The sequence below is a fragment of the Notolabrus celidotus genome, chromosome 5 (genome assembly GCF_009762535.1).
Source record: "Notolabrus celidotus isolate fNotCel1 chromosome 5, fNotCel1.pri, whole genome shotgun sequence".
Taxonomy (NCBI): Eukaryota; Metazoa; Chordata; class Actinopteri; order Labriformes; family Labridae; genus Notolabrus; species Notolabrus celidotus.
In genome coordinates this window covers 8,389,711-8,413,848 of record NC_048276.1, presented here as the reverse complement: position 1 = coordinate 8,413,848, position 24,138 = coordinate 8,389,711, and the positions used below count along the sequence as shown (strand labels likewise).

The 24,138-nt window shown below is 40.4% G+C and overlaps 1 protein-coding gene across 1 annotated transcript in view; it reads right to left on the bottom strand.

Annotated features, from left to right (window-relative positions):
- The window catches only part of frem2a (FRAS1 related extracellular matrix 2a), a 90,257-nt gene that overhangs the window by 60,344 nt on the left and 5,775 nt on the right, over positions 1-24,138 (bottom strand). Inside the window, exon 2 of the mRNA XM_034682840.1 lies at positions 21,672-21,761. Within this exon, the coding sequence (XP_034538731.1) occupies positions 21,672-21,761 (90 nt within the window). The remainder of the gene's footprint in view (positions 1-21,671; positions 21,762-24,138) is intronic.

Genomic DNA, 24,138 nt, shown 5'->3' with positions numbered 1-24,138 from the left:
TCGTGCGTGTACCAGTGCGTCAGTGTGACCTCGGTGAGGAGCTGTGCACAAACAATGGGGTTTGGAGTCAGTGGGCTTCAGACTGTCTCATTCCTCCAGCCTTTGAGAAGGATAAAAGACCTCTCACATGTGCTGACCACACGGAAAAAAAGCAGCTTTGAAATCATCCTCAATAGAGCTAAATTCACTTTACACCCTCTTTCAAAGGCTTTCCCAACAAAAACTCACCACAAGGGTTTTTTTGAACCAATTAGGGATCAGAGTTTCTCTGCAAAAAATGTTCAAGGATCAGGACACTCTGAGAAATCTGGAGAGAGAAACTTTGATGCCAGAGTTTTGATGCTGGCTTGTGATGTAGGATCTTTGTGGAATAATCACCGACAGCTGTCCAGGAAGACGGGGTTATTTTTGTAATCACAAAGGGTTAAAATCAAAGTGCATGTAACTTTTAATGCAGAGTAAGAAGGTGTGTGTTGTTGGTCTATGTCACACTGTTTTTTAAGTTTCATGCCAGTGAATAACATGCTGCACTTTGTTCACTGTTTTGGTTTCATGGCCATGAAATCACTGTGTGACATCATCTTGTAGCTCTTCTTCACTCTTCCTTGACTCTCGCAGCAGGCCTCCTCTTTTAATAAAAATAGCGTACAAGCTAAACTCTTTAAAAAGATTCTATTTTGGACAACATAATCTGCAGGCGATCGTGTTGTCGTGGTTTCAGTTTGTGCTGCAAGTCATGATATCAAGAAGCATTTTGAGAGGCTCTTTTAGTGTGTGGGAAAGAAGTCCAGGAAAATAAACGAGGCAGAATGTATCCACTTTAAGGAAATTCTAGAGTGAATTGGCTTCTTTCTGAAGACATTTTCTAACTTTTCATTTATCTCTAAAAACATACATCTGCATATATGTCAAAGCTGCAGCCGAATCCCTAAACCTGTCTCAAATCCCCTGTGATCAAGTCACCAGAGAAGAATCCAAGTCAAGTCCAAGGATTTCTTAAGAGGACTGCTGTTTAACTCCACTGTGGGATCTTTTGGATGTGCAGAAAATGCATATACTAACCCTAGACCTTCCTGGAGTCCCTGAGCTCCCTTGTCTCATAGGTTCCTCTGATTCGTTGCCGTAGACGGCCTGCTCCTGTGGAACCTGCCAGACTCAAGATGCTGCAACTACTATCCGTCTCATTCCTATCATGTCTCTCTCTCTCTTCATCTCCTCTATCCCTCTTTCCCACCCCAACTCAGTCTCAGCAGATGTGTGTCTAACATGAGTCTGGTTGTGCTCAAGGTTTCTGCCTGTTAAATGAAGTTTGCTGCTGTAACTTGCTAAAAGCTGCAAAGTGCTCTGCTCATGGTGGATGAAGATGAGATCAGACTTAGTCCTATCTGTAAGATGGGACTGGATCTTATCCTGTCTTGATGTTGGGTCTTTGTTAATAATAAGATTCAAGAATCAAGATTCAAAGGTTTTTATTGTCAATTTTCACTGTATATACGAGACATACAGGAAAAACAAGATGCTGTTTCTCTCTTCCAGCCTTTAAATATCTAAAATTTAAATATAAAATACAATAAAATATAATAAAATACAGTTTTATAAAAATATTCATATCTTGTGAACTCTCTTTAGGTCTGTTCTCTGCACTTTACTTTACCACTGTGACTGCATGCACACGTAGTGCTTTCCCGCTGGTTTTAAACTACATTTTTATATTTACTTACTGTATGCTTGATTGGTTATGTATTTATTTCTTTATTTGTAGAGTCTACTTTTAGCTAGTTATCTATTCTGTATGCTGCTGGACCTGAGTAATGTGTTTCGTTCCTTCATGTTTTTAAATGTGACCGAATGACAATAAAATGAACCTTGAACATAGAGTATGGTCTAGACCTGCTCTGTTTGTAAAGAGTCTTCAGAGAATGTGTGTTGTGATTTGGCGCTATATAAATAAAGATTGATTGATTGATTTCATTCATGAACATCAGTCTGACTGATCCTGGAGAGTTAAATTATCAATGATGTTACAGACTGGGATTTTTGCATAAATGTGCACCTCAGATCTCTTGATGTGCAGACAGACTCATTGTTTCTGCTGCAGTGGGAACACTCAACGTGTCTGACAAACTTATATAAATTACTAAGTCGCAGGGTGATGTGATTGAGTCTGTGTCTCCTAAATACCTGGGGTTCTTAATCGATGATTAATCGTCTTTTAAGCTTCTCATTCAGCAACTCATAAAGAAGTAGAAGTTTCTGCCGGGATTTTATGCCAGAAATTAGTGTTTTCTTTTGCTTCAAATAAAAGCGCCTGATTGATTATGGTACTGTTTTACATATGCATGCATCATCTCAACATCTTCACTCTCTGGAAAGTGTTCACCATCAAGCTTTGAGGTTCATTACAAATCTTAAGTTTCTAACTCATTACTGCTCCGTGTGTGCTCGAGTTGGCTAGCCTGCATCCTTCAACCGTAGACTAAATCAGCATATCCTTATTTGGAGGAACTTACTTTGTTTCTAACTTGCTTCCTTTAATCTATGTAATATTGTAAATATGAAAAATGCTGGAAGATACAGTCTCCACTCTGTGACCCAGTCACAAAACTTATTTTTGCTTTCTGTCCCTAGAGTGCGTCTTGAGAAAGAGAGAAAGAGTTTCAGGTACACTGCTCCTGCAGCCTGGAATCTGCTGCAGGAGGATTTGGGTCTAAAACAGCTGGGCTCTTTTTAAAAGTAGATTGAAGGCATTGGGAGGAAGGTTGTAGATGCATTGACCAATGACTTCCTGTTATGTGGATATGTTGATCTATGTTTGAAAATGTGTTGTATGTCTGTAACTTTGTGGAATTTGCTGCTGCTGATCTTAGCAAGGACACTCTTGTAAAAGAGATTTTTAATCTCAATGAGGCTGTTCTGGCTAAAAAAAAAAAAAAAAAACTCCAAAAAGTACTTGCATAAGTTATTTAGAATTTTAACTAAACAACTTGGCTAGAAACTTTCTAAATTTTCAAGTAATTTCAGCATCTCACTGACTTCCCCAAGTTCATCCTGAACAGATGTCTGTTTGAAGTTATCTCTGTGTTCTCCTCAGTGTTCCTTTTACATATCCAACATACTGCTATGCTCTTAGTTGCATTTGTAGTAAAATCTTTGAAAGCAAAATACACTGCTTGTGGCACTTTTGAAGCATCCTGGCAGGAACTGTTAGTTAATATGCATGTGAATGTGCATGCAAACACACAAGCCAGCCATTGCTCGAAAAAGACAAAAACATTAGGATCTTATACCAAAAGCCAAATTATTATAATTATAATAATAATTATTGTTGTTATTCTAATAATTATTATTATTGTTATTACTATTATACTAGTAGTATTATTATTAGAAGTAGTAGTAATTAAAAATAAATAAATCAAATAATAATAATAATAATGCTACTACTACTACTACTACTACTTCTACTACTACTACTACTACTACTACTACTAATAATAATAATATAGTAATAATAAAAGTCCCTCCTGAGTCCAAATGCATCATTTCTATTCCAGTGACATATTAGGACTCAAGTTTGACTCAAGCTTGGGCAGCTAACAGTCTTGGAAGCAGTCTCATAGGCTCAACTTTTTCCCAAAATTGCTGTTGGGACTGTACATAATGACCGGTGAGCGTAAAATAAATTCTTGAAACCCTTTATTGCTAACGGCTGGTTAAACTGGACGCCCTCCAAAATTAGTCACCGCTTCCAGAGGCTTTGTCATTGTGGGACGATAACCGGTAGATTGCTTATCCTCAAGCTGGTGAACTGATTTAAACATGCATCGTAAACATCTGAATGTTTTTCTGAGGAGTGCTACAAAGAAAGTGTAAAATGGATTATTCATCTGCAGTTTCAAAAGACATGACTTTGTTAAGATATCTGTTTGTTTATTTGGTGCTTTCCTTCCGCATGAAACAGACAATTGGCACTTGAAACGAAAATGATCTCTTCAAATTACTTTGAGAAAAACTGCTAAATTGAAATGTTTCATTAACCTTGAGAGAAAAAATAAAATGCAGTGCTTTAAAAACTGCATAAGGAGCATTCTGTGTTCAAGAATAAATAAAGGAAGTTCCTCTGTTGGTTCACACCGAGTAGAAATTCTTCTTATACAAAGAGAAAAGGAAAGCTCTCATCCTATAGTCCCAGGCCTCTCTTTTAACTCCAACCTTCTCTTTCTGAAGATATATAGATTCTCGACCCCTTACAGAAACCTTTCATGAAGGTACAATCATTCATTCAAAAGTGCTATGGACCTTCATATACTCCAGAGTATCCACTGCTGCGTACGCTGCCAGGCAACAGCCAAGATTCTCACACTTTGGGCTTAGGGAAAGGATTGAGTGTTTAAAGTCATAAAACCTGAGGCTATGTAAAGTCAGGAGGCATTAGTTTTAAAGTCAGAGAGGAGTTTGATGTTACTTCAGATATGTAAGGAATAATCAGCTGTCAAATTCATGCTCTGATTAGGATGAAAGACATAATAACCATCATCTCTTGTTTGGATCTTAACTGTATAAGCTGATTGTGAAAAATGTTATAATTTTAACTTGATAAATGTATTTCTGTTGAGTCAACCAGACGTCAATGTTTGAGTCAGCTTGAGGACAAACTGAAAAGTTAGGATTGGAAAAAAGACAAAAATAAGGTATGAAGGATGGAAATATCTCTCAACATGAGCATTACAGGATGCAACATGTAATGTTTCTTCTGACACTGAAACAAAGTGTAACTATAACAAACCATTACTTATTTAATTGGTTGTCACATCTGATGATTATGTGCAACTAGCAGAACGTCATGCCTTTTAAAGCATGCAGCAATATCCAATATTAACCAACCAATAGACCATTTACACACGGCAGACATTTTCACACTCAAGGTGGTAAGTTTGAGCAATGTCTAGTGAAGTCTGTGTGAAAATGGTAAAATGAATGAGAAACCTAACTTATGTACCTGCACTGTCCTTCAACAATGCAACAAATGGGATGAGATTTTCAGGAACCCCCCCAATGATTAAAAAGAAAAAAGATGCAGCAACTGGATTAAGGTTTATCCCCAATGATGAAAGCTGTGCCACTGAAGAGCTGTTGGCCTAGCGTCTTAAGCGCGCCTCATATAAGGTGCATTTCTACCAAGAGTTCAGGGTTCTTTTAGCCCCCAGAACTACTTTCCCTGGAACTAAAAGGTTCCCTTGCCCCCATTTTTGTCTGCGTTTCGACCACGGGCTGAAGTCCCAGGTTGATTGTGCAAATCAGGCCAGAGACGTATGGGAAAAAAAAAAAAATTAAATAATATTTTGAAATCTTAATAAAAAACTAAACTAGTATGCATTCCCAGGAACTCCCTCTGTGTTTCAACAACTGTGTTAAATCCACAAACACTGTTACATTTAACCGAAAGTCCCAGGACCTTTGAAAAGTACTACCCCCCCAAGCAGGGGCTTTTCAGGGGGGTGATTAACTACCCCTGGACTAAATTTAGACCCTGGTTCCTCCAGTCGAAACGCATGAAGTTCAGGGGTAAAGTCCCTAGTTCAGGGGTAAAGTTCCTGTCGAAAAACGCCTATAGAGGCTGTAGTCCTAGTTGCAGTGGTCGCTGATTCCTCCCGGCCATGACCCTTTGCTGCATGTCTTCCTGTACTCTCTGTTTCCCACATTTCCTATCTCTCTTCAGCTGTCCAATCTAATAAAGGTGAAAAATGCCCCAAAACATCACTTGACAAAAACAAAAAATATAAAAAGCTGTGCTTACATGAAGTTAAAATAATCTTTAAAAAATCAATTCAAGCTCTACAGAAATAGTCAGCTTATAAATTTTTGAATTAGCTTGTGTAGATGTTAAAGAAACTAACATTATTGATAAAAATGTAATAAGAGAGCTGCAGTCAATGTTATGTTGCAAGCTTAAAAACATCCCCAGAGTTTCACCTAAGGCTTACTTACATGTGTTAAAGATGAGGGTAAATATCTAGAGTTACCAAAAACCCTTTTTTACAACCCGCCTATTTATGTGAAGCTCAAAACTAAATATTAGCTAGTGGTTGGATTCTAACATTAGCTGTGTTAGCTAACTAATGAGACATCAAACATGTCTTTCGACTTGAACTGTGGACAGATATTTACACTCTCTGGATTTTCACTCTCTATCGTCTTTGTGACTTGAACCAGGAAGCAGTGAAATGATCATTTGCAGATTCTCAACATGATGATAATATTTGATCTACCTGCCAAGCTTGGCATCACAGGGAATCTGGCCACCATGTTCATTTGATCTCACAATCAAGACCACTATACTAGTTTTTGCACCACTTCAATGACTGCATGTAGCAAAATGAAGGATGTGCATGTGATCTTTCACACCACATAAGTTATTTTACAGCACCGTGTCACACATTTGATTTTCTTCTTAATTGGGACAATAATAAAATCAGTCTGAAATTTCTAGGCTCAGGTTTCTAGGCTACCTGGGAGAGACGTCTTTATTTGTTTATTTCACAATAAAATAGCCAAAAATAAACTTTAGATCAGTTTCCCTGAAAATAAAAATGCTTTCTCTAACCCAGATTCCTACTGGTCCAAAAAACATCATCCATATTTCTATGTAGCACATGAATAGAAATGTGAAACTATCATTCACAGGTTTTGTGGTTGTGTGCAATGAGTGTTGAAGTGTGTGTGAGTGTATCTGTGTGTGGCTGTGAAGTGTGGACAGAGGGTGCTTATCCTGTAGGAGGTCGACTCTCTTTCAGCTGGACTGTTATGCTTCTGATAAGAGACTGCTACAACAACCATTACTGCTTGTTAAAATGGCATGCCCAACAGAAACACCACTACCAAACACATGAGTGTAGATTTTTACTGAGTTTATTTCTCAAGTTAAAATAAGCGTGACAATACGCTCTTGGTTCCTGGTCTTAACTCTGTTAACTGTGTGTTTGTGTGTGTGAGTGACACTTAGAAACCAGAATCAAAGGAAATTTTTCACAGCAAGACGGTGCCGTCTGCCTCTCAGTACATCTATTCTGCTGCTGGCGGCGCGGCCCTCTTCTCACTGTTACTTCTCCATCTGCCGTCTGTACTCCTTTGTACACGAGTCCCCAACTCCCTGTGCTACCGCCAACCTAACAGCTACATTCAACCAACAAAAATGAGCTCCCTTTCCATTGAAAAACCTTTCTAGAAACACTGAACTAGGAATTAATCTCTAAATATGCTGTTTATCCAGTTGGCAGCATGCTTCTTTTCTCGCACAGCATGTACCATGTGAAGCACTGCAACACTTGTTCTGCTAAAATAGAGTAACAGTTGTATTTCTGTGGTAAAAAGAGCCCACGCACCATTCATCCAAAAAAAAAAAACAGGAGTGACTCTCTACATGAATTCTCATTGTTGACCAAATGCAAAAAAATCTTAGCTCCCCTCAGGATGGTTTAATACCTTTAGTGAAACCTTTAACTGGAAACACCTAGCAGAGATGTGGACTCAACTTTCAGTCTTGGACTTGAGTTACACTTAAGATGCATACAAATAGGACTTTAGACTTGACTTGACTTAGATCTGAGATTTCAGACTTGTTCACTGTCTTTCTATTTTCTTTTTGTCACATTAACATAGCATAACTTTTTGCACACAACACAGATGACACCATCGCTAGCCCACCACCTGCTGCTGCTACAGTGCCATTGCCATTTGGCTTTTATAACTTCACACAGAGCCTGAACAGAAGAAACACTGATTGTAACGTCTGCTGTATGAAAATAAAAGATGTTGGATTGACAAAACCAAAACTCTATCTGGCATGAAAACGCACCCAGAAAGTCAGTCAAGTTAGCAAACATGTTTAGCTTTGTCTCACGTTAACTTACCACTAACACTCTGCTGCTTTAGCTATCTAATGTTAGCTTGCTACATGAAAAGGTGAGTGTTTGCTTAGGAGTGTTTGATTGGCTTTGCTTTGACCAGTGTTGAGAGTAACCTGCTACAAGCATAGACTGTATATATAATGGACAGCGTCGCTCCGCCTTTTCCCATTGTGTGGTTTTGAAGCCAAAATATCCCGTTCCAGAACGCTGACATCATGTACATTTTCTGCAGCCAGAGTCTGCGCAGTAGGGAATTTGTGTGTTTCCACGATAACAAGCTCCGCCCTACAGCTTAGCATCCCGAGGTTCTACGGAGTTTCTCGCTACAAGCTGGCAGCTGTCAATCAAAGTAAAACCGGTTGTAAAACCCAGTTTTTTAACCTCTAATAACTAACGAAAAAGAAACTTTTCAGAAAAAAAGAGGCCTTGGATACAAAACAGTCAAATAGTAACTACATATTACCACAGCATACGGATGTGAGAAACATTCGTACCATGTGTATTTATTTTTTAAAGTTTGACCGCAGCCCCAATCAAATGAATGGGGGAGACAGAATTTTTGACATATACTGCAGCCAGCCACTAGGGGGAGCAGTTTCTGTGCTAGCCCCACTTCAAGCTGAGCAAGATGATGTCCATTGTATATACAGTCTATGCTACCAAGTAACAGGTTTCTATAACTCCATTACAATTTCAGAATCTCAAAAGAAGTCAATACTCATTACTTTACATCAAATAGTTGAGAACTACATAACATTAATCGGCCAACTCTGCTGCAAGGTCATGCCTGCATCAGCACAGTAGCATCCTAGAAGAAAGACTAGCATGCACAGTAAACACACACAATAGCTGATGATCATTCAGGTGTAAGCTTTCTGTTTACGAAATACCAGCAATATTTTTACCTAACCGAGGTACAGGACAAAAATAGTCATTCTAATCTAATTGGTTGTGGGTGTGGGTGTGTGTATGTGTTTTATAAGTGATGTTTTTTGTTGCTTTCATTGGATAGGACCGCTGGAGAGAGAAGGGAAATGTGGGAAGAAGAGAGTGGGGGAAGACATGCAGCAACTGGTAGAGGCTTTGAGTTGAACCTGGGACCACATCAATGAGGACAATAGACTCTGTACATGGGGCGCGCTCTTAGACTGCTGGGCCAAAGGCGCCCCAATAACGTGATGTTTTAATTGTGACCTACCAAGGGACTGCAGATGTAAATTCCCTTTAAGCTAATTCTGGTACACTTAATCAATGACACTTAAGTTCAATATTGTACATGGTTCCTTTATAAATTAATACATTTAAAAAAACAATCTCTGTGTCTCTTATAAACTCCTCCTCCTGACCTACAAATCCCTGCATGCCCTTACCCCCCAATACCTGGCTGACCTCCTCCACCAACACACTCCATCCCGGAGTGCCGGTCTTTGGACCTGGGTATCTCCACTCTGTGGAACTCTCTCCCTCACGACATCCGCAGCGCCCAAACCCTGGACAGTTTTTAAAAAGCTGTCAAAACGCACCTGTTCGCCTTTCCCCATTAGATAGTGTTATCCCCACCTACCCCCCAGACTCCCTACCTGACCCTGTGAAGCTACCTTGGGTTTCTTGAAAGGCGCTTTATAAATACCAGTTATTATTGTTTATTATTAATCTCCCAAGGCATCTAGCCAAACAACATGCTTCCACTAAGCTAGCTTGGCATGATTGGCACCATCCTACTTGGCTGATCTTCTCCATTCTCACAACCCAACCCGAGCACTGAGGTCAACAAACCAGCTGCTCCTGGATGTGCCTAAAAGTCGCCTTAAAACCCGGGGAGACCGAGCCTTTGCAGCAGCGGCCCCCAAGCTCTGGAATGGCTTGCCACTCCAATTAAGATCGGCCCCAACTGTTGAATGTTTTAAATCTTTGTTGAAGACCCATCTCTTCTCTTTGGCCTTCTACTCGTGAAGAGGACATTAATATCCTGTTATGTTGTTGTTTATTGTTGTCTTCATGTAATTTGTACTTTTTACCTTGTAAAGCACTTTGGCCAACACTGGTTGTTTTAAATGTGCTATATAAATAAAGTTGACTTGACTAGCTGTCAGAGAGCTGAAAACACTGGTGACCCAAGTGCAGCTCATGTTAGCTTATCAGACCAAGGAGGAGACACAACATCCAAACAGCCAAGGCTTGATTTTAAATTACCACCAGCTCCACAATCTGTTAGCCAGGAATGATTAATGATGTGATGTGGTGTAAGATATGTTGTAGAAAAAGTGCTTCCCTTATCAACTGTTGAGTTATTTGCTTTCAGAGAACTAATCGGGAAATGCCGGCGAGCCGTGAAGCAGGGTGAATTAACAAGTACTGAAGCAAAAGAAGTATTGCTTCAGTTATTTTCCCTGATTACTTTTATAATGCAGTGATTCAGTAATTCAGATACTTTTTAAAGTAGTAACTAGCCACTAGGCTGTTGGCTAACATCGTTAAGAACTACTACACTGATGATTAAAGTTAGCTAAAGGAAGGTTTAGGTTAAAAGTTTGTGGGCGTTGACAATTCTGGCTCATTAAGTAACTATTAAACTGCCTTTAAGAGGCTGGAAAGATTTCTTCATTTACAGTGTAACATATTTCAGTGTTATTATGATATAATTGAATTTTTATATCATCCATCAGAATTAGAAACCATGAGAGACTTGACTTTGACATGCAAAAAGTGACGTGTGACCATCTCTGCCACTTATATCTCACTTCAGTTCACACTGTGCTGTTATATATGTGTGTCCATGCATATATTCCACTGAAATAAGGTCATTGTACTGTCTTAAACAGAGAGCTGTGGGCTTATCTGTTTTGTATCCAACTAGCGATCATTTACATTTAGCCCAAGGCGATCAGCGTGATAGTGGCTATCTCCTGAGGTGTCCTGAGATATCAGCCGGCTGACCAGGAATTCATGGCTCTAGGCAAACAAGCCCACATTTTTTAGATGCGACCACAGGGGGGCACGTTGCATGTGATGCGTGTAAGGTTCTTTTTCCTGCTTATTTAGCAGAGCCAAGCACAACGTCGATGTGTTTCTTTTAGAATTGATTTTCTAAATAGTCTTACTTGTTTGTACGGCTTTAAAATGACAGCGTGTGTCCATAAAACTTTAATTAATGTTTCAGTCAGAGCAAAGAGGTCCTCTGCCGCCTCTCTTTTGATTGTTCTTCATGTGTCTCACACAAGCACCGACAAGAGAGTCATCTGTTTTTATGCCCCTAAACTGTGGAGTTCATTGTCACTGGATATAAAAATGGCAGGCTCTGTCTGTATTACTACGGGTAATTAAAGACATATCTTCTTAATCATGCTTTTCATTTAGAGTGATTGCAAAACCTCAGGTCCAGTTTTATGATTGTTTTGGTAGCTTTATTATTTTGTCTAATTAAACTTTTTACTGTTATTTTTTAACATGTAATGTTTTCTACTGTCGTTATCATGCAGAACTAAAACTATTTTTGTCATTATTGTTCTTATTTTCTGTCTTTTTAAGCACTACAGGCTGCATTCATGCTTTAAGGGTGCTACTTAACCCTCCTTTTGTGTTGCGGGTCAAATTGACCCTTTTTAATGTCTATTTTGGGCAATATATGTCTTCCAAACCAGCTAAATGCAGCATAAAAATCTGGACAGCATGTTAATTTATCAACATCACTTCATAAAAATAAATAAATTCAAAATGTAAAATAAAATATACAGAAATCTATGTCATGTAAAACTATTGTATTTATATTTAGGGCTTTCCAATGTACATTCAAAAAAAGTTTTAACATTAATTTAAATGAAAAACGAGAGTTATCTTCATTGAACCATGATCTGTGAGAATTAAAGAACACCAATGGACTACATCTTGATTTAACTGGTTAAAGGTGACATATCACGCTTTTTTCATCAATATATATTGGTCTAAGAGGTCCCCAAAACATGTCTTTAAAGTTTATGCTCAAAAAAACACTTTGAAATCAGATTTCTGCATGCCTGAAAAGTCCTCTTCTTCAGCCCTCCTCAGAACACTCTGTTTTCTCTCTGACCACGCCCTCTCAGGAAGTGGATGTGCCCTCAGCTGTCCAGCACGTTGATCTAATGTTTACATGTTGGCTGAATATACACGGCTGCTCAGAGATCACGTTACTTCAACATTCTGAATCTGATCCAGAATCTGATCCTGACGGAGAGGCGCCTGTAGCAGGACCTTTCTGAAGGATTGGTCACAGATTATGTGTTTCTTGTTGTTTTATTTATCAGTATGTAGACGTGTGTCTTGGTACACAGCTACGAACATGTAGCTATGTGGCTATGCTAACTAGCACTAGCACTTATCCATGGTAAATAAAAATCATCCACTAGATCTTCAAATCTGCAGACGTGGGGAGTAAAACCGACCTCTACCAGAAAGGCAGCAGGACCTTTCTGAAGGATTGGTCACAGATTTAGTGTTTCTTGTTGTTTTATTTGTCAGTATGTCGACGTGTGTCTTGGTAAACAACTACAGCTACGACATGTAGCTATGTAGCTATGCTAACTAGCGCTAGCACTTTTCCATGACAAATAAAAATCATCCACTAGATCTTCAAATCTGCAGACGTGGGGAGTAAAACCGACCTTTGTGTTTATTAAGACAGCCTACAACTAGCATGCCTCCCTCCTAAGCTCCTTGTTAGCACACATTTGTGCAGGTAATGAAAAACGGAGGGGGGATCAGTATTATTTTATACAGTCTATGGGCTGAACAAGCTCCGAGCTCTGACTCCGTGACAGACCGGATATTGTTGTTACGTAACAAAAACACGGAAGTCTGAAACGGCTCGTTTCACACACATTTACAGAACGGTGGAGAAATCAAAACAGGGGCAGAATGGATTTTTTTTCATTCTCGGGGGGTTTGTAGACATGCCAGGGACACATATTTCAGGTAGAGAACCATTAAAAAGTCCATTTTGCATGATATGTCACCTTTAATAATGGAGTTAAAAATTAGATTTTAAAAAATGTGTTTTGGGATATTTTGGGTTCTGACACTTTTGGATAATTGAATACACCCCGGGTCAAATTGACCCAGGAACATTATTGCTGTTCCAGAGAAACGAACATAACAGGAGGGTTAAATCAAGTTGAGTTTGGATGATAGCTGTACATGTATGTAGGTTTCCTCTCATGACAAACAAAGCATGATAATTAAATCTGCTGGTGCTTGAAATATGTTATAAAGTCAGCATGTGTGCCTGAAGGCAACACAGGAAGTGAAGACAGCGCATACAGTCACCTGAAGAGATAAAAGTTGCTGCGGTAGTATAATGTTTCCTCCCTGAAGCAAAGCGCCATCAGGCATGTCCTCCAGAAACACCTTCAGCGACCTCACGCATGAAACCTCATGAAACTGACATCAAGGCCACGCAATCCTCTCTGCTTTGAAGTTCTTGTGATACCAATAATAGGCATGAGCTTTTTTCACTGATGTCTACAAAGCGAGCTGTACTCAACCCTGGGCGTAGCTCAAAGGGAGAAGGCTTAAGGACAAGGAAAATGGTGGCTTCCTCGAGGTGTTTGTGCGTGCAGTTCTGCGTGTGTCAGATGAATGATAGCAGCTAAAATCTGTTTCTCTCCTGGAGGAGTTGTTTGTGCCGAGCTACACCACGCCTATCACTCCAGCTTGTCCCCTTGCCACAGATATAATATTTAACAGAAGGACGAGTTTGATGTATCTCAAGACGTTTTAGTGGCGCTCCTGAGAACAAACTGTGTCAGAGCACGGAGAAGATAAACAAGTTGCTGAAGTCGCCTTCCCTCCTTTTCCGATGTTTTCATTGCCTTCCATTATCTTCTCTGTCTGATTTTACTTTGCCTGCCCTCCTAAGATTTATGTTTTCACTTGAAGGCTTAAAATACAAATAACAAATCAAAGCTTACAACAGCTCCCCTTCGCTGAGAACTGCTCTATTGCAAATTGAAAAGAAGAATGCACTTCATACGGCGAAGCTTATTGGATTTAAATAAAAACTAAAGGTCCATTCAGACCCATTAAAAATGATATAGCAGCAAACACAGATGTCAAGGATGAGACAAAAGGGAGTGGAGGAGATAGAGAGATATGATGTGAGCTGGAATTGTCACTCCTTTAAAGTTTAGGTTTGTATTTCATTCGCCGCATAGGGAGAAGAAATGAAAAAGAAAAGTATGAGTGTGGAAGGTGAGAGAGAAATCTGAGAAAGAGAGAAAATTCAGCACCAATAATGTATTCCTGCGGTCCCCAAAGTAGATCATAACACTTTAGAGACAAACAAATGTTGAAATGAGCCAGCGTTTTGTTTACTCGCCAGATTAGTTTGGTGTTTGGCTTTGCTCATGTGTTTGCATGTCGAGCCATGGCTGTCAAGCGCGTTGAGACGCACGACTCAAAAATGATTAACGTGATGAAAAATCCCTTCAACAAGTCTCACGCGCTCGTCTCGGCGCCCTAATGAGATGCAGATCATGGTGCGGGCGTTCGCGGCTGCAGAACGTGCTGTAATCCTCCAACAGAGAGATCCATCAGCACCGAGGCTGACAGACAAACACGTCAGGCGGGGGGAAAGACAGCGAGGGTGTGACAGTGAAGCCAAAATCGTGAGACAGAGCTGACACTTGGCACAATAGACCTCAGCATACTTTGAGATGAAACAAGGCGAGACAGGAGGGCAAAATATGAAGAGCCTACCTCGAGAGGGAGGGAAAAAAAAGGACATTGATAGGCGGTGAGACGGACAAAAATAGCAGGAAATATATAATGAACATGCAGGATGAGCGGGGTAAAAAAGAACGGGAAATGAATAAAACACAGCCAACAAGATCTAAGACTAACAGTGTGAGGAGGGAGAGATGAAGAGGATAAAGACAGGAGAGTCGGGCCTCAGGAGAAGTGAGTGACAGTAAATTCCTAAATGCAGACAGATAAAGAGAATCCTCTCCTAAAGCCGGGGGACGTGTAGGTGTGTGTGCTGCATGCTGATGTGCCACGCTGCCCTAAATCACTAAACTTTGCTGGACGGGTTAACAGCAACACAAAAAAAGGTCAAGGGATTAACCTGCTCCATTTGTAGGCAAGGACACCGCAGGTTGGAGCCTGTAATTCTTTGGTGTGTTAGGTTCTTCCACATCTTTAACCCACCATCAAAAGCAGGTGACATATTTTAGAGAGGTATGGTGAGAGATACATTTCAACGATTCTCAAACCAAATTAAAGGCAGCTTTGTCATTCCAGTGACTCCCCGAAATCCTGACATCCAAAAACTGGATTATCTCATTAAAATTCACCACGTGCACGGGCGGCTTCAAACTTTTTAAGCCGAGACATAATCAGACCGAGAGTTACTCTCAGAGTTTAAAAGTTATTACCAAAGCTGTTTAAGTTTCACTCGTTTCTGTCTGAATTCTTCAGTCCATTAGAAAGAAAGTCTGTACATAAATAATTGTCTTCACTTATCATTTAACAGAGAGAGAGAGAGAAAGCAACGAGAGGAGGACGTTTCATCACATGCTTTTAAGAATAAAAGGCCTTTTGAAGTGAGAACAAAAGTCACAGTGGCTCCACAGATCCACAATCACGCACAAACAAGACTGATGATAAAGAACTGGTGCCCTTGCTGGATAGTCTGTGCCGTAATTGGTCTTCTATCACTAACAAGGAAAACTTCACTAACACAAAGAATGCTGTTATATTTTTGTTGCAGAGTTAACAAAATGCATATTGTGTGCAGTAAAATTAGGATATACTGTTGCTGTTGTGTCTTCGGATAAAGCAGAGGCATGTCAGCGTTGCTCACAGGCAAAGACATGAAATAATTCTGCTGTAACGATCGATACGGTGCGCAGTCTGACGTGACACGGGATGAAAAGAGAGGTCAAGAAGAAACATGTTGGTTGTCTTCTGAGGAAAGACCTTCCTATAGGAGAGTTTGAGGTATGAAGTCATGCAGAGAGCTTTGGTTGCAGTTGCCCAGGTTCTGACCGGCTCTGGGATTGCCGACCCGAGCTCAGAGGAGGAAAATGAAGCTGTGATTTTAAGTGGAAATACAAACAATCAAAAGAGAATGCGCAGCATCACATATCAATGATTGCTTTTTACCGGGTCTGCAACCTTGGTTGGAAAGATCAACAGTTAGATCTGTGTTTTCCAAAGTGACTTCAATGTGGATACTTCAAATATGGATATGAATAGATTCAGCGTCTCACTGTTATTTTTATGGATGCACTTTTTAAATTAATTTCCATTCAGCTCCTATGAAAAAATATGGTTTGTGTTGATTCTCGTGAGCAGTGTTTTCTGATGAGATGTTTCCTCTTGTCTTCTTTTGCAGACTGAAATATTTCATTGTGAATCTTTGCCATAGAAAATGAAATCAAGACTGTTTTGGTGCTGTGAAGTATTCCTCTAATCTGACATGAGCAACTAATAAAAAGCATTAAAAAGAGCTATATAAGGCGTTTTTCCACCGCAGGAACTTTACCCCGGAACTAGGGACTTTACCCCTGAACAACGTGTGTTTTGACCGAAGGAACCAGGGTCTAAATTTAGTTCAGGGGTAGAAAATTTCCCCCCTGAAATGCCCCCTGCTTGGGGGGGTAGTGCTTTTTAAAGGTCCTGGGACTTTTGGTTGAACGTAACAGTGTTTGTGGATTTAACACAGTTGTTAAAACACAAAGGGAGTTCCTGGGAATGCATACTAGTTTAGTTTTTATTAAGATTTCAAAATCTTATTTAATATAATTTTTTTTCTCCATATGTCACTGGCCTGATTTGCACAATCTACCCAGGACTTCAGCCCGAAACGCAGACAACAATGGGGGGCACAGGAACCTTTTAGCTCCGGGGAAAGTAGTTCTGGGGGCTAAAAGACCCCGGAACTCTTGGTCGAATTGCACCTATAGAAAATAATCATCTTATCACTGATAATCTCTCAGCGTAAGGAAGCGTCCGTGTCAGTCTGCTTCATGACCACCTGTAAGCCAAAACACCAAACATCCTCCAGCTCCCTCAGAATTTCAGGATTTGTCATCAATGATCTTCACATGTGCATCAAGGTAATTCGTGTTGTTCTTCCTGCTCTATTACAACTGTGTGAACATGTGTCAGTCAAAGAGAAGCCTGGGAAAGAGCCCATGTTCCAGCCCATTACAGTTAACCATAGTGATCCCAGCTGGTGTTAACCTGAGACACAGGCAGCTTCCTGACACTCTTCCTCTGTAGATGAGCCTTTAATAGGGCCACGTAATTACCAGTGGCTGCCTCAGAGCTCTGCCCAGCTCAAACGCCCAGGGCTCTCATTACCCACAATGCTGCCTGGGCTCTTAAATATCAAACACGTCTTTGTGCTGGAGGCCAGACTGCACCTTAGCCCACGGCTACGCCTCTGAGCTCTGCCGTGCATGCATGTGTGGGAGTGTTGCGTGAGGGTTTACAAGTGCACACCTGGACCACTATTTTAACACTCATTTTAAGTGTATAGACGACATATATAGGTGTTCCTGCTTACAGGTACATTAATACGAGACATGATGCTCACTTCCTGTAAAACACAGGCTTGTAGACTTCAGGGCATTTTTTTGGAAGACGCTTGGGGCTTTGTTTTACCTGCAGACATGATTCTCTGTAGTTCTGCCTTTAAACAGCATGTTAACAGTGTGTTTTTCAGACTTTTATCCATCCTTTGCAGATTTTATAACCAGTTTGCAGAAACACTGACTCTCTTGAGAGGGACTTGAAGCCCGAGTGGATCCAGTTAACTTATGGATTGCTGTCATAAACTCCTTTAAGAGCCTGAGGCGCTTTCTATGGAGAAGAAGAAGAGCAGAAAATAAAGAACTTAAGAGCAGCATGGACAATCTATTAGTCAATGTGTCTCTTTTCATGTGCACAGAGTTATTCTTCAACACATTAGCACTTTCTTCTAAGTGCTTATAAGTGCCATAATAATAAAAAGACTGCAGGGAAGTGAGTCTAGGGTTGACTCACAGATGTTTTTGTTGTTCATGTATGTAGACACAAAGAGGACAATTCATGGTTTTCTTCCTGTGTGAGCAAACAGAAGGTTTGATATCTGAATGTGGATGATTAAAGTGAAAGGAAGTTCTAAAATTGAAAAAGAGGATCACCATCTGAAGAGGTCTGTTATACCCATTCTTACTAAGGACAACTGGTTCTTGTGATAAGTAAAGTAACCTTGGAAAGAGAGCCATGATCTCAACATTTTCTCATAACAAGACTCTTGATGATTCATTATATTTTCATCTAGTGGTTTATTGAAAAGCATTCTGTTATTTGGCAGAGTTTGAGGATGTGAGTCTTAGATTTTCTCAGCCAAGTCCATTAAATTCAAACCCTCCCAAATAGATGGAGGCTTACAGGGTTGTGCATCAATCGTTTTGTGAGTGCTTAGTCTGTATACGGCACCATTACATCTGATGATACAGGGGGAAATGAACAAGCAGAGAGAACTAAGAGTCTGCTGCAGCTGATTCCAAATGCATTCAGTTACTAAACACATGAACGCTGTTATAAAACAAGTTCTATTTACCATCTATTTAAGGGAGCGTTGCATAAAAACGATGGGTGTGAGTGACGAGCATTGCTTTTTCAAGCTCACACTGAAAAGTAGATGCACATTTGTACATTTCTGAAAGGGTTGTGGTGGATTTGAGTTGCTACATGTGTCTCTTTCACCTTAGCGATGTCAGGTTTAGTTAAAAGAGAAGAAAGCAGAAGTCAGTATCATCTGAACCCATAAATCCCTGTAAATCTGACTGCTGTAGAACATCTCCAGTGTGTGCTGTGAGCTCTGACACTAAAGCCACATCATGAAGGTTGAATGGGAAAAAAAGCATTTACAGTGGGTGGTTAAATATTTAAAATGTAATCTGGACAAGTTGTTGTTTATGTTTGATTAAGAATGTTCCCTACAGATGATTTATACTTGGGTTTGTCTGTTACGGTGGCCCCAAATGGCCAAACACAGAAACAAACCACACACAGACAAATAAATAAGACAACCAGCCTGTTGTCTGTGTTTTAGTATCTGCACTGTGTCCCACTTTTTTAATGCTTCCACTCTACTAGGTGTTTGCAGCATTTATGAATGTGGAGTGCATTGCCCTCGATGCTCACGCTTGTCTCCTTGCGTTTGTTTGTGTTATATAATGTTGCTTCATTGAAAGTCTTTCCCGTATGGTGCTCAAACATTTGGATTTCCTTCTGATGAATCCTGACAGACATTTTCTGTTCCAGACTCTCATCTACTGATTGCTCAATCAGCTGCTGTCTTGGTAAAGTGATGCCAATTTCAGAAGCGCTGTGTGTGCAGGCATATGGAATGAAATGCAAGGAATTCAAAAATAGCTGCTTCAAAAAGGCACTAATCAGGAAGTGAAAGCCTCAGCCTACTTCAGGTTAAAGACAACACGGCTCATAAAAATGAAAGTATGATGTTATTTTCTTTAAAGTGAAAGCACTCAAAGCTCTGTGTGAGAGATTCTCTAATGTGACAGCAAACAAGTAATAACACAAACATGAATATGCACGGTATCAAATGTTTCCTCCCTTTCTGACGAGGTGAGAAATCAGCTATGCATCTCCACTACTTGACATATCCTGGCATCATACTCACAAACAGGTCGTCTCATTAAATCCCTGAAGTGTGAAAGCAATATGAGTTCATATCAGCACGACAGAAATATGTTTTTTATCTCTGATCAACCTGGTAGCCAAAGAATTTAGAGAAAATATGAAGAAGAGAAAAAAAAAGGGCTTCATTTGCATTCAAACATCTTTCTCAGAAATTGAAACTCTGACCTTCAAATGCAAAGCTGCTCTAAATGGAGGTTCACTGAAGACAAATCCTAGATGAATCAGAATCAAGGCGAATATCAGTCAGCTCATGCATCTGAAGCTGACGGAAAGAAGTCTTAATTCAGCTGGTGATAAGGAAGGAAAAATAGAGATAGACAGGATTACTTTTTCTCTCTGTTTGGCAGCACTTATTAAGTTCCTCATGAGCTGGAAAATGACCCCTGACAGCTGACTTTATGACCTTTCCAGTGAGCACTAATCAGGATATTAACTCTGAACTTTGGTTTAAAAACAGGGTCAAATCAGGTCTGAGTATCTTAGACTTATTCTCAGCTATTTTCCAAGCAGCTGAAATACTCAGAAATCATAAACATGTCAGAGAACGCTACTTTGTTTGGGTCTTTTTTTTATTAATCGCTCATTGTAGCACTAAAAGGGAGACGAAAATGATGAATGTAATGGCGTTTCTGCAGAATGGTTTTGCAGCATCAGGTCAAATCATGTCCATGCAAAGACATAGCGCCAACCGTTTTATATTTTCATACAAAAATCATAAGTGTATTGATTTATGTGCTAAGACAGTTCAGAGAAATCACAAGAAGAGCTGTTTTAAACATTTACCACAGAAGACTGAAAAAGCAAACTACACATGAGCTGGTCCTGACGGCCAAATTCTACCAGATCCGCGTCCGGTCCCTCTCTGATCCGTCACGGCACCAAATCTAATTTTCTATTCTAGTCAATGTGTTAACTTCCGCTGGATCCGCTCCGTTGTGTTCTGGCTGCGTCTCTCATCCGGCAGGTCGGAACGCAACAGATCAGATACGCAAGACTTCTATTTTTGACAGATGCCGGAGCATGAAGCATCAACCTCAACAGAGCAGACGGAGCAGGACAGGAAGTCAGGCACCAAAACAGAATGAAAACACCCGGTTAATTTTCAGAATGAAACACTCTGTGTTATGGCTAGATCGTTTTTCACTTAACTATGACAACAAAGTGGCAGGCCTGGAGTCAACAGGTCAGAGGTTTACAGAGGACAATAAAGACAATATGGATGAGGAGAGGAGGAGGAGAATCCTTGATTCAGTGATTGCCTTGGGAAAACCTTGGTCACATGACCCTGCTGCGTTCCAAAAACGCAACCGGTGGGTGTTGACAGACGAGAGAGCACAGAACCGGACCGCAGCGAATCAGAGTCGGACTGGACACCGATCTGATGGAAGTCCCATGTGAGACTGTGCAGCTCTTGTTACTAAGACAGGAAGACCCTGGATGCTGATGTAGTCAACTGATACCTGATTGGCTACTGAGGGAACAAACTGTGGTGGATGGAGGGTCAGTATGCTGACGGTTGTGTTGTCAGCTCTAGCATCAGGGATTTTATTTAATCACTGGTGACTCTGATGCACTTCTAGCTGCATTATAAACATGATGCAACTTGAAAACTGTTGTCAACATCTGTGTGAATGTGTGATGTGTCTTTACCTGGTCCAAACATGGACATTTAATTATAGCGTCTTAAAGAAGACAATAAAAAATGTTCACTTTTCAGACAGTTTTCAACACCGACGTCTTCCATACATCTTTTTAACAGACCGGTGCTCGCCGGGTTCACAGTCAAAAGTTTGAGTTTCAGTCTGAGTAATGAGAGATTCTCCTGAAAAACTCAGGAGAGGAGAGCAGAGATACAGATTTTCCCAAAAGGATGAGTCTAAAGGTTACAGAGACCACACAACTCCTAAAATAGTGACAGGTCTGATCTTCACCCGAGACTATTTGTCTCTATCAACATTTTGTTGAAATGTCATTTGGCTACACACTCAGGACCTTTCAGCTCACGGTGTTTAAGAGTCTGTGCGTAAAAAGTGGTCCAAACTCTGCAGTGAAAAAGAAAAAAGAGTAAATTCTTACCGTTATCTTCAACGGAGAAATGGAAGACATCAGTTGTGGCGTTTTCGTCATTTCGTAGCACGTAGCAGATGTTAAGGTCATTGATATCAGCTGCAACAGAGAAGAATATGTGGTTTTATACAGGTTTGGAAAAAGCTTTAAAACACTTCTTGTTATTCAAACGTGGTTCAAACTGTCACCTCGAGAACACCAATGGAAAAAAAAGAAATGACAAGCAAACATTTTGATGTAATTAATGCTAATGAGGGCCAGTGTACTCTGCATTTTAAGAGGAAGGGTAACACTGTCATATTAGTGTGACACACTGCATGATGGGAATTTTAATAATCACCTCAGATTCAATGCAAGGTGATGTGTGAGTTATAAATTGTATATCAGAGAGATTTGCCCTTGTTAAGATAAAAAAATGTATTTATGGAACAATTTACATTTTAAGATTAAAAAAACCTTCATGTGAAGTTCCATGCTGGCTGCAGAGATTGCCTCAAACCCACTTTGAAGCTGTATTATGGATTGTTCAAACACTCTCTCTGTCAAATAATTGTTCAAAGATGGAAGCTGTCCCGCTTCAGCCCCCTATCAACTACAGAAACAGCAGGTCTCTAGTATCACACTGATTCTGCTCCTTATCAGCACTCAGCATGAACAATTTTCTACCAGAGAAAACATTCTGAAAGTCATGCATCCGTAATCCAGGACGATAAAGCCACAACCTCGAATCCAAGAGACAGCGAGAGCTAAACCAACACAAAACGTTTAAATCCCCGATCCTGACAGTTCTCTGTGTCAACAGCCCTGAAAACCAGGTGACGCTGGATTTTCTAATGACAGACAAGCGTAAGAATGTTAAAAACAGGCTTTTTAGTGGTCACCTCCACTTCCACAGCTGTTTTCCTAACTTCTCAGAATTACAGGGTTCCCTACACTATATTTTTTTCCACCATTCTGCAGAAACATCTATTACAGTGTAGAAAAATCATCAAGACTGTGAAAGGGCTTGGCCCCTGCAAACCACCTCCTTCAATAATAGATGTCGGAGGACGGAGCTTCATAAAAGTATAAACCACGACAACTGGCTGGGGCGCATCCTAAACCTTTTAGGTGACTTCCTGTCATGGTTGCCTGTCCTTCATTTCGAAGAAGCAGATGTGTTACAAATTTCCACTTTACATTAAAGGATAATTTTTGTGCAAGTATTGTTCTACTTTCTGAGAAGAGGTCAGGTTTTCAGGTTGTTGGAATTCCATTTAAACCGCTCGGGGGAGGCGGCAAGAAATGGATGTTCTCTGGAGTGTGGTGACGCAGCCTTGAACCCCAGGACCTTGCAAATTTAAAGTCAACACTGTGAACCGGGGGCACCATGTTCATCAAATATTTAAAGAGAAAGCCTCATGAGATGTGCCCTGGAAATAGGAACAGTAAATAAAGAGTGAGGGATTGTCTCTTTCACCTGACTGATTCTTCTGACGAGCCTGTTTGCTCTCTCTCAGTCACTCTCTCACGCCCCTCGCCTCATTCTTTATTTCTCTCATGCCACCTACACCTCCCCCTCCCTCGCAGCCTCCTTTGCACTCTCTCCCACTTTACTTGCTCTCTTCTGCCCCTTTGCCTCTCTCTCTCGCCGCTGCCGCTCGTCTCATCTGTGCCCTTTTTTTCTTTCAAAGACTGCAGCCGCACAGCGTTTGTCAGAAGTGTCCGTCCCCCTGCAAACTGAAGAGCTGTTTTTCCTCTCTGTGTTCTTAGCCCGTCTGTGCTCACACCAAGCTGTGGCACGAGCAGGTGAATTTGCGTACTTGTTTGTTTAATTGCCTCAGCGTGGCATGAAATACTGCAGTGATTGCATCGCTTTAAACCTCAATCAGAGGCATTGTTATCTTGATTCGGGCTTCATTATGGACCAACAGACTTGAACACATGCAAAACAGATTACAAATTTATAGCTCCAACTGATTATCTCACAGAAACATATTTTGTAAAGAGGTTTCATTTTTCTATATGAATTTTAAAGATGCAAAAAAAAATCCATAAATTGTTTCGAATCCGGCCAAGCCATGAAAATGTGCTCCCACTCAAATGCCATCCTGTCACTAAAAGGTCTGCACTGACCTTTTCACACGATCCTCTACTTCTGTCCCGCTTCACTTAACAAACCACTGTAGGGAACATCAGATGTGAACCTTTCCCCGGAGATGCAGAAATAATAAATTATTCATCTCAAACCGTCTACAAGACGTTTGCGTGAAACATCAGCCTCTAACTTCAGTCTGCTAATTATGATTTGATGAGCGAGGCACGTCTAAATCAGGCCCACAAATTAACTATTGAAATCCCCAAGCCTGCACTTGTCACACATCCGAATAATTATTACTCCATAAATTAAAACCTTTAGTATGCAGCGTGGAGCGTTAATCAAAACTTGCCGATTTGAGGTTTTGAGTTTTACCTTCAACTTTTCCCTGAGGTTGAA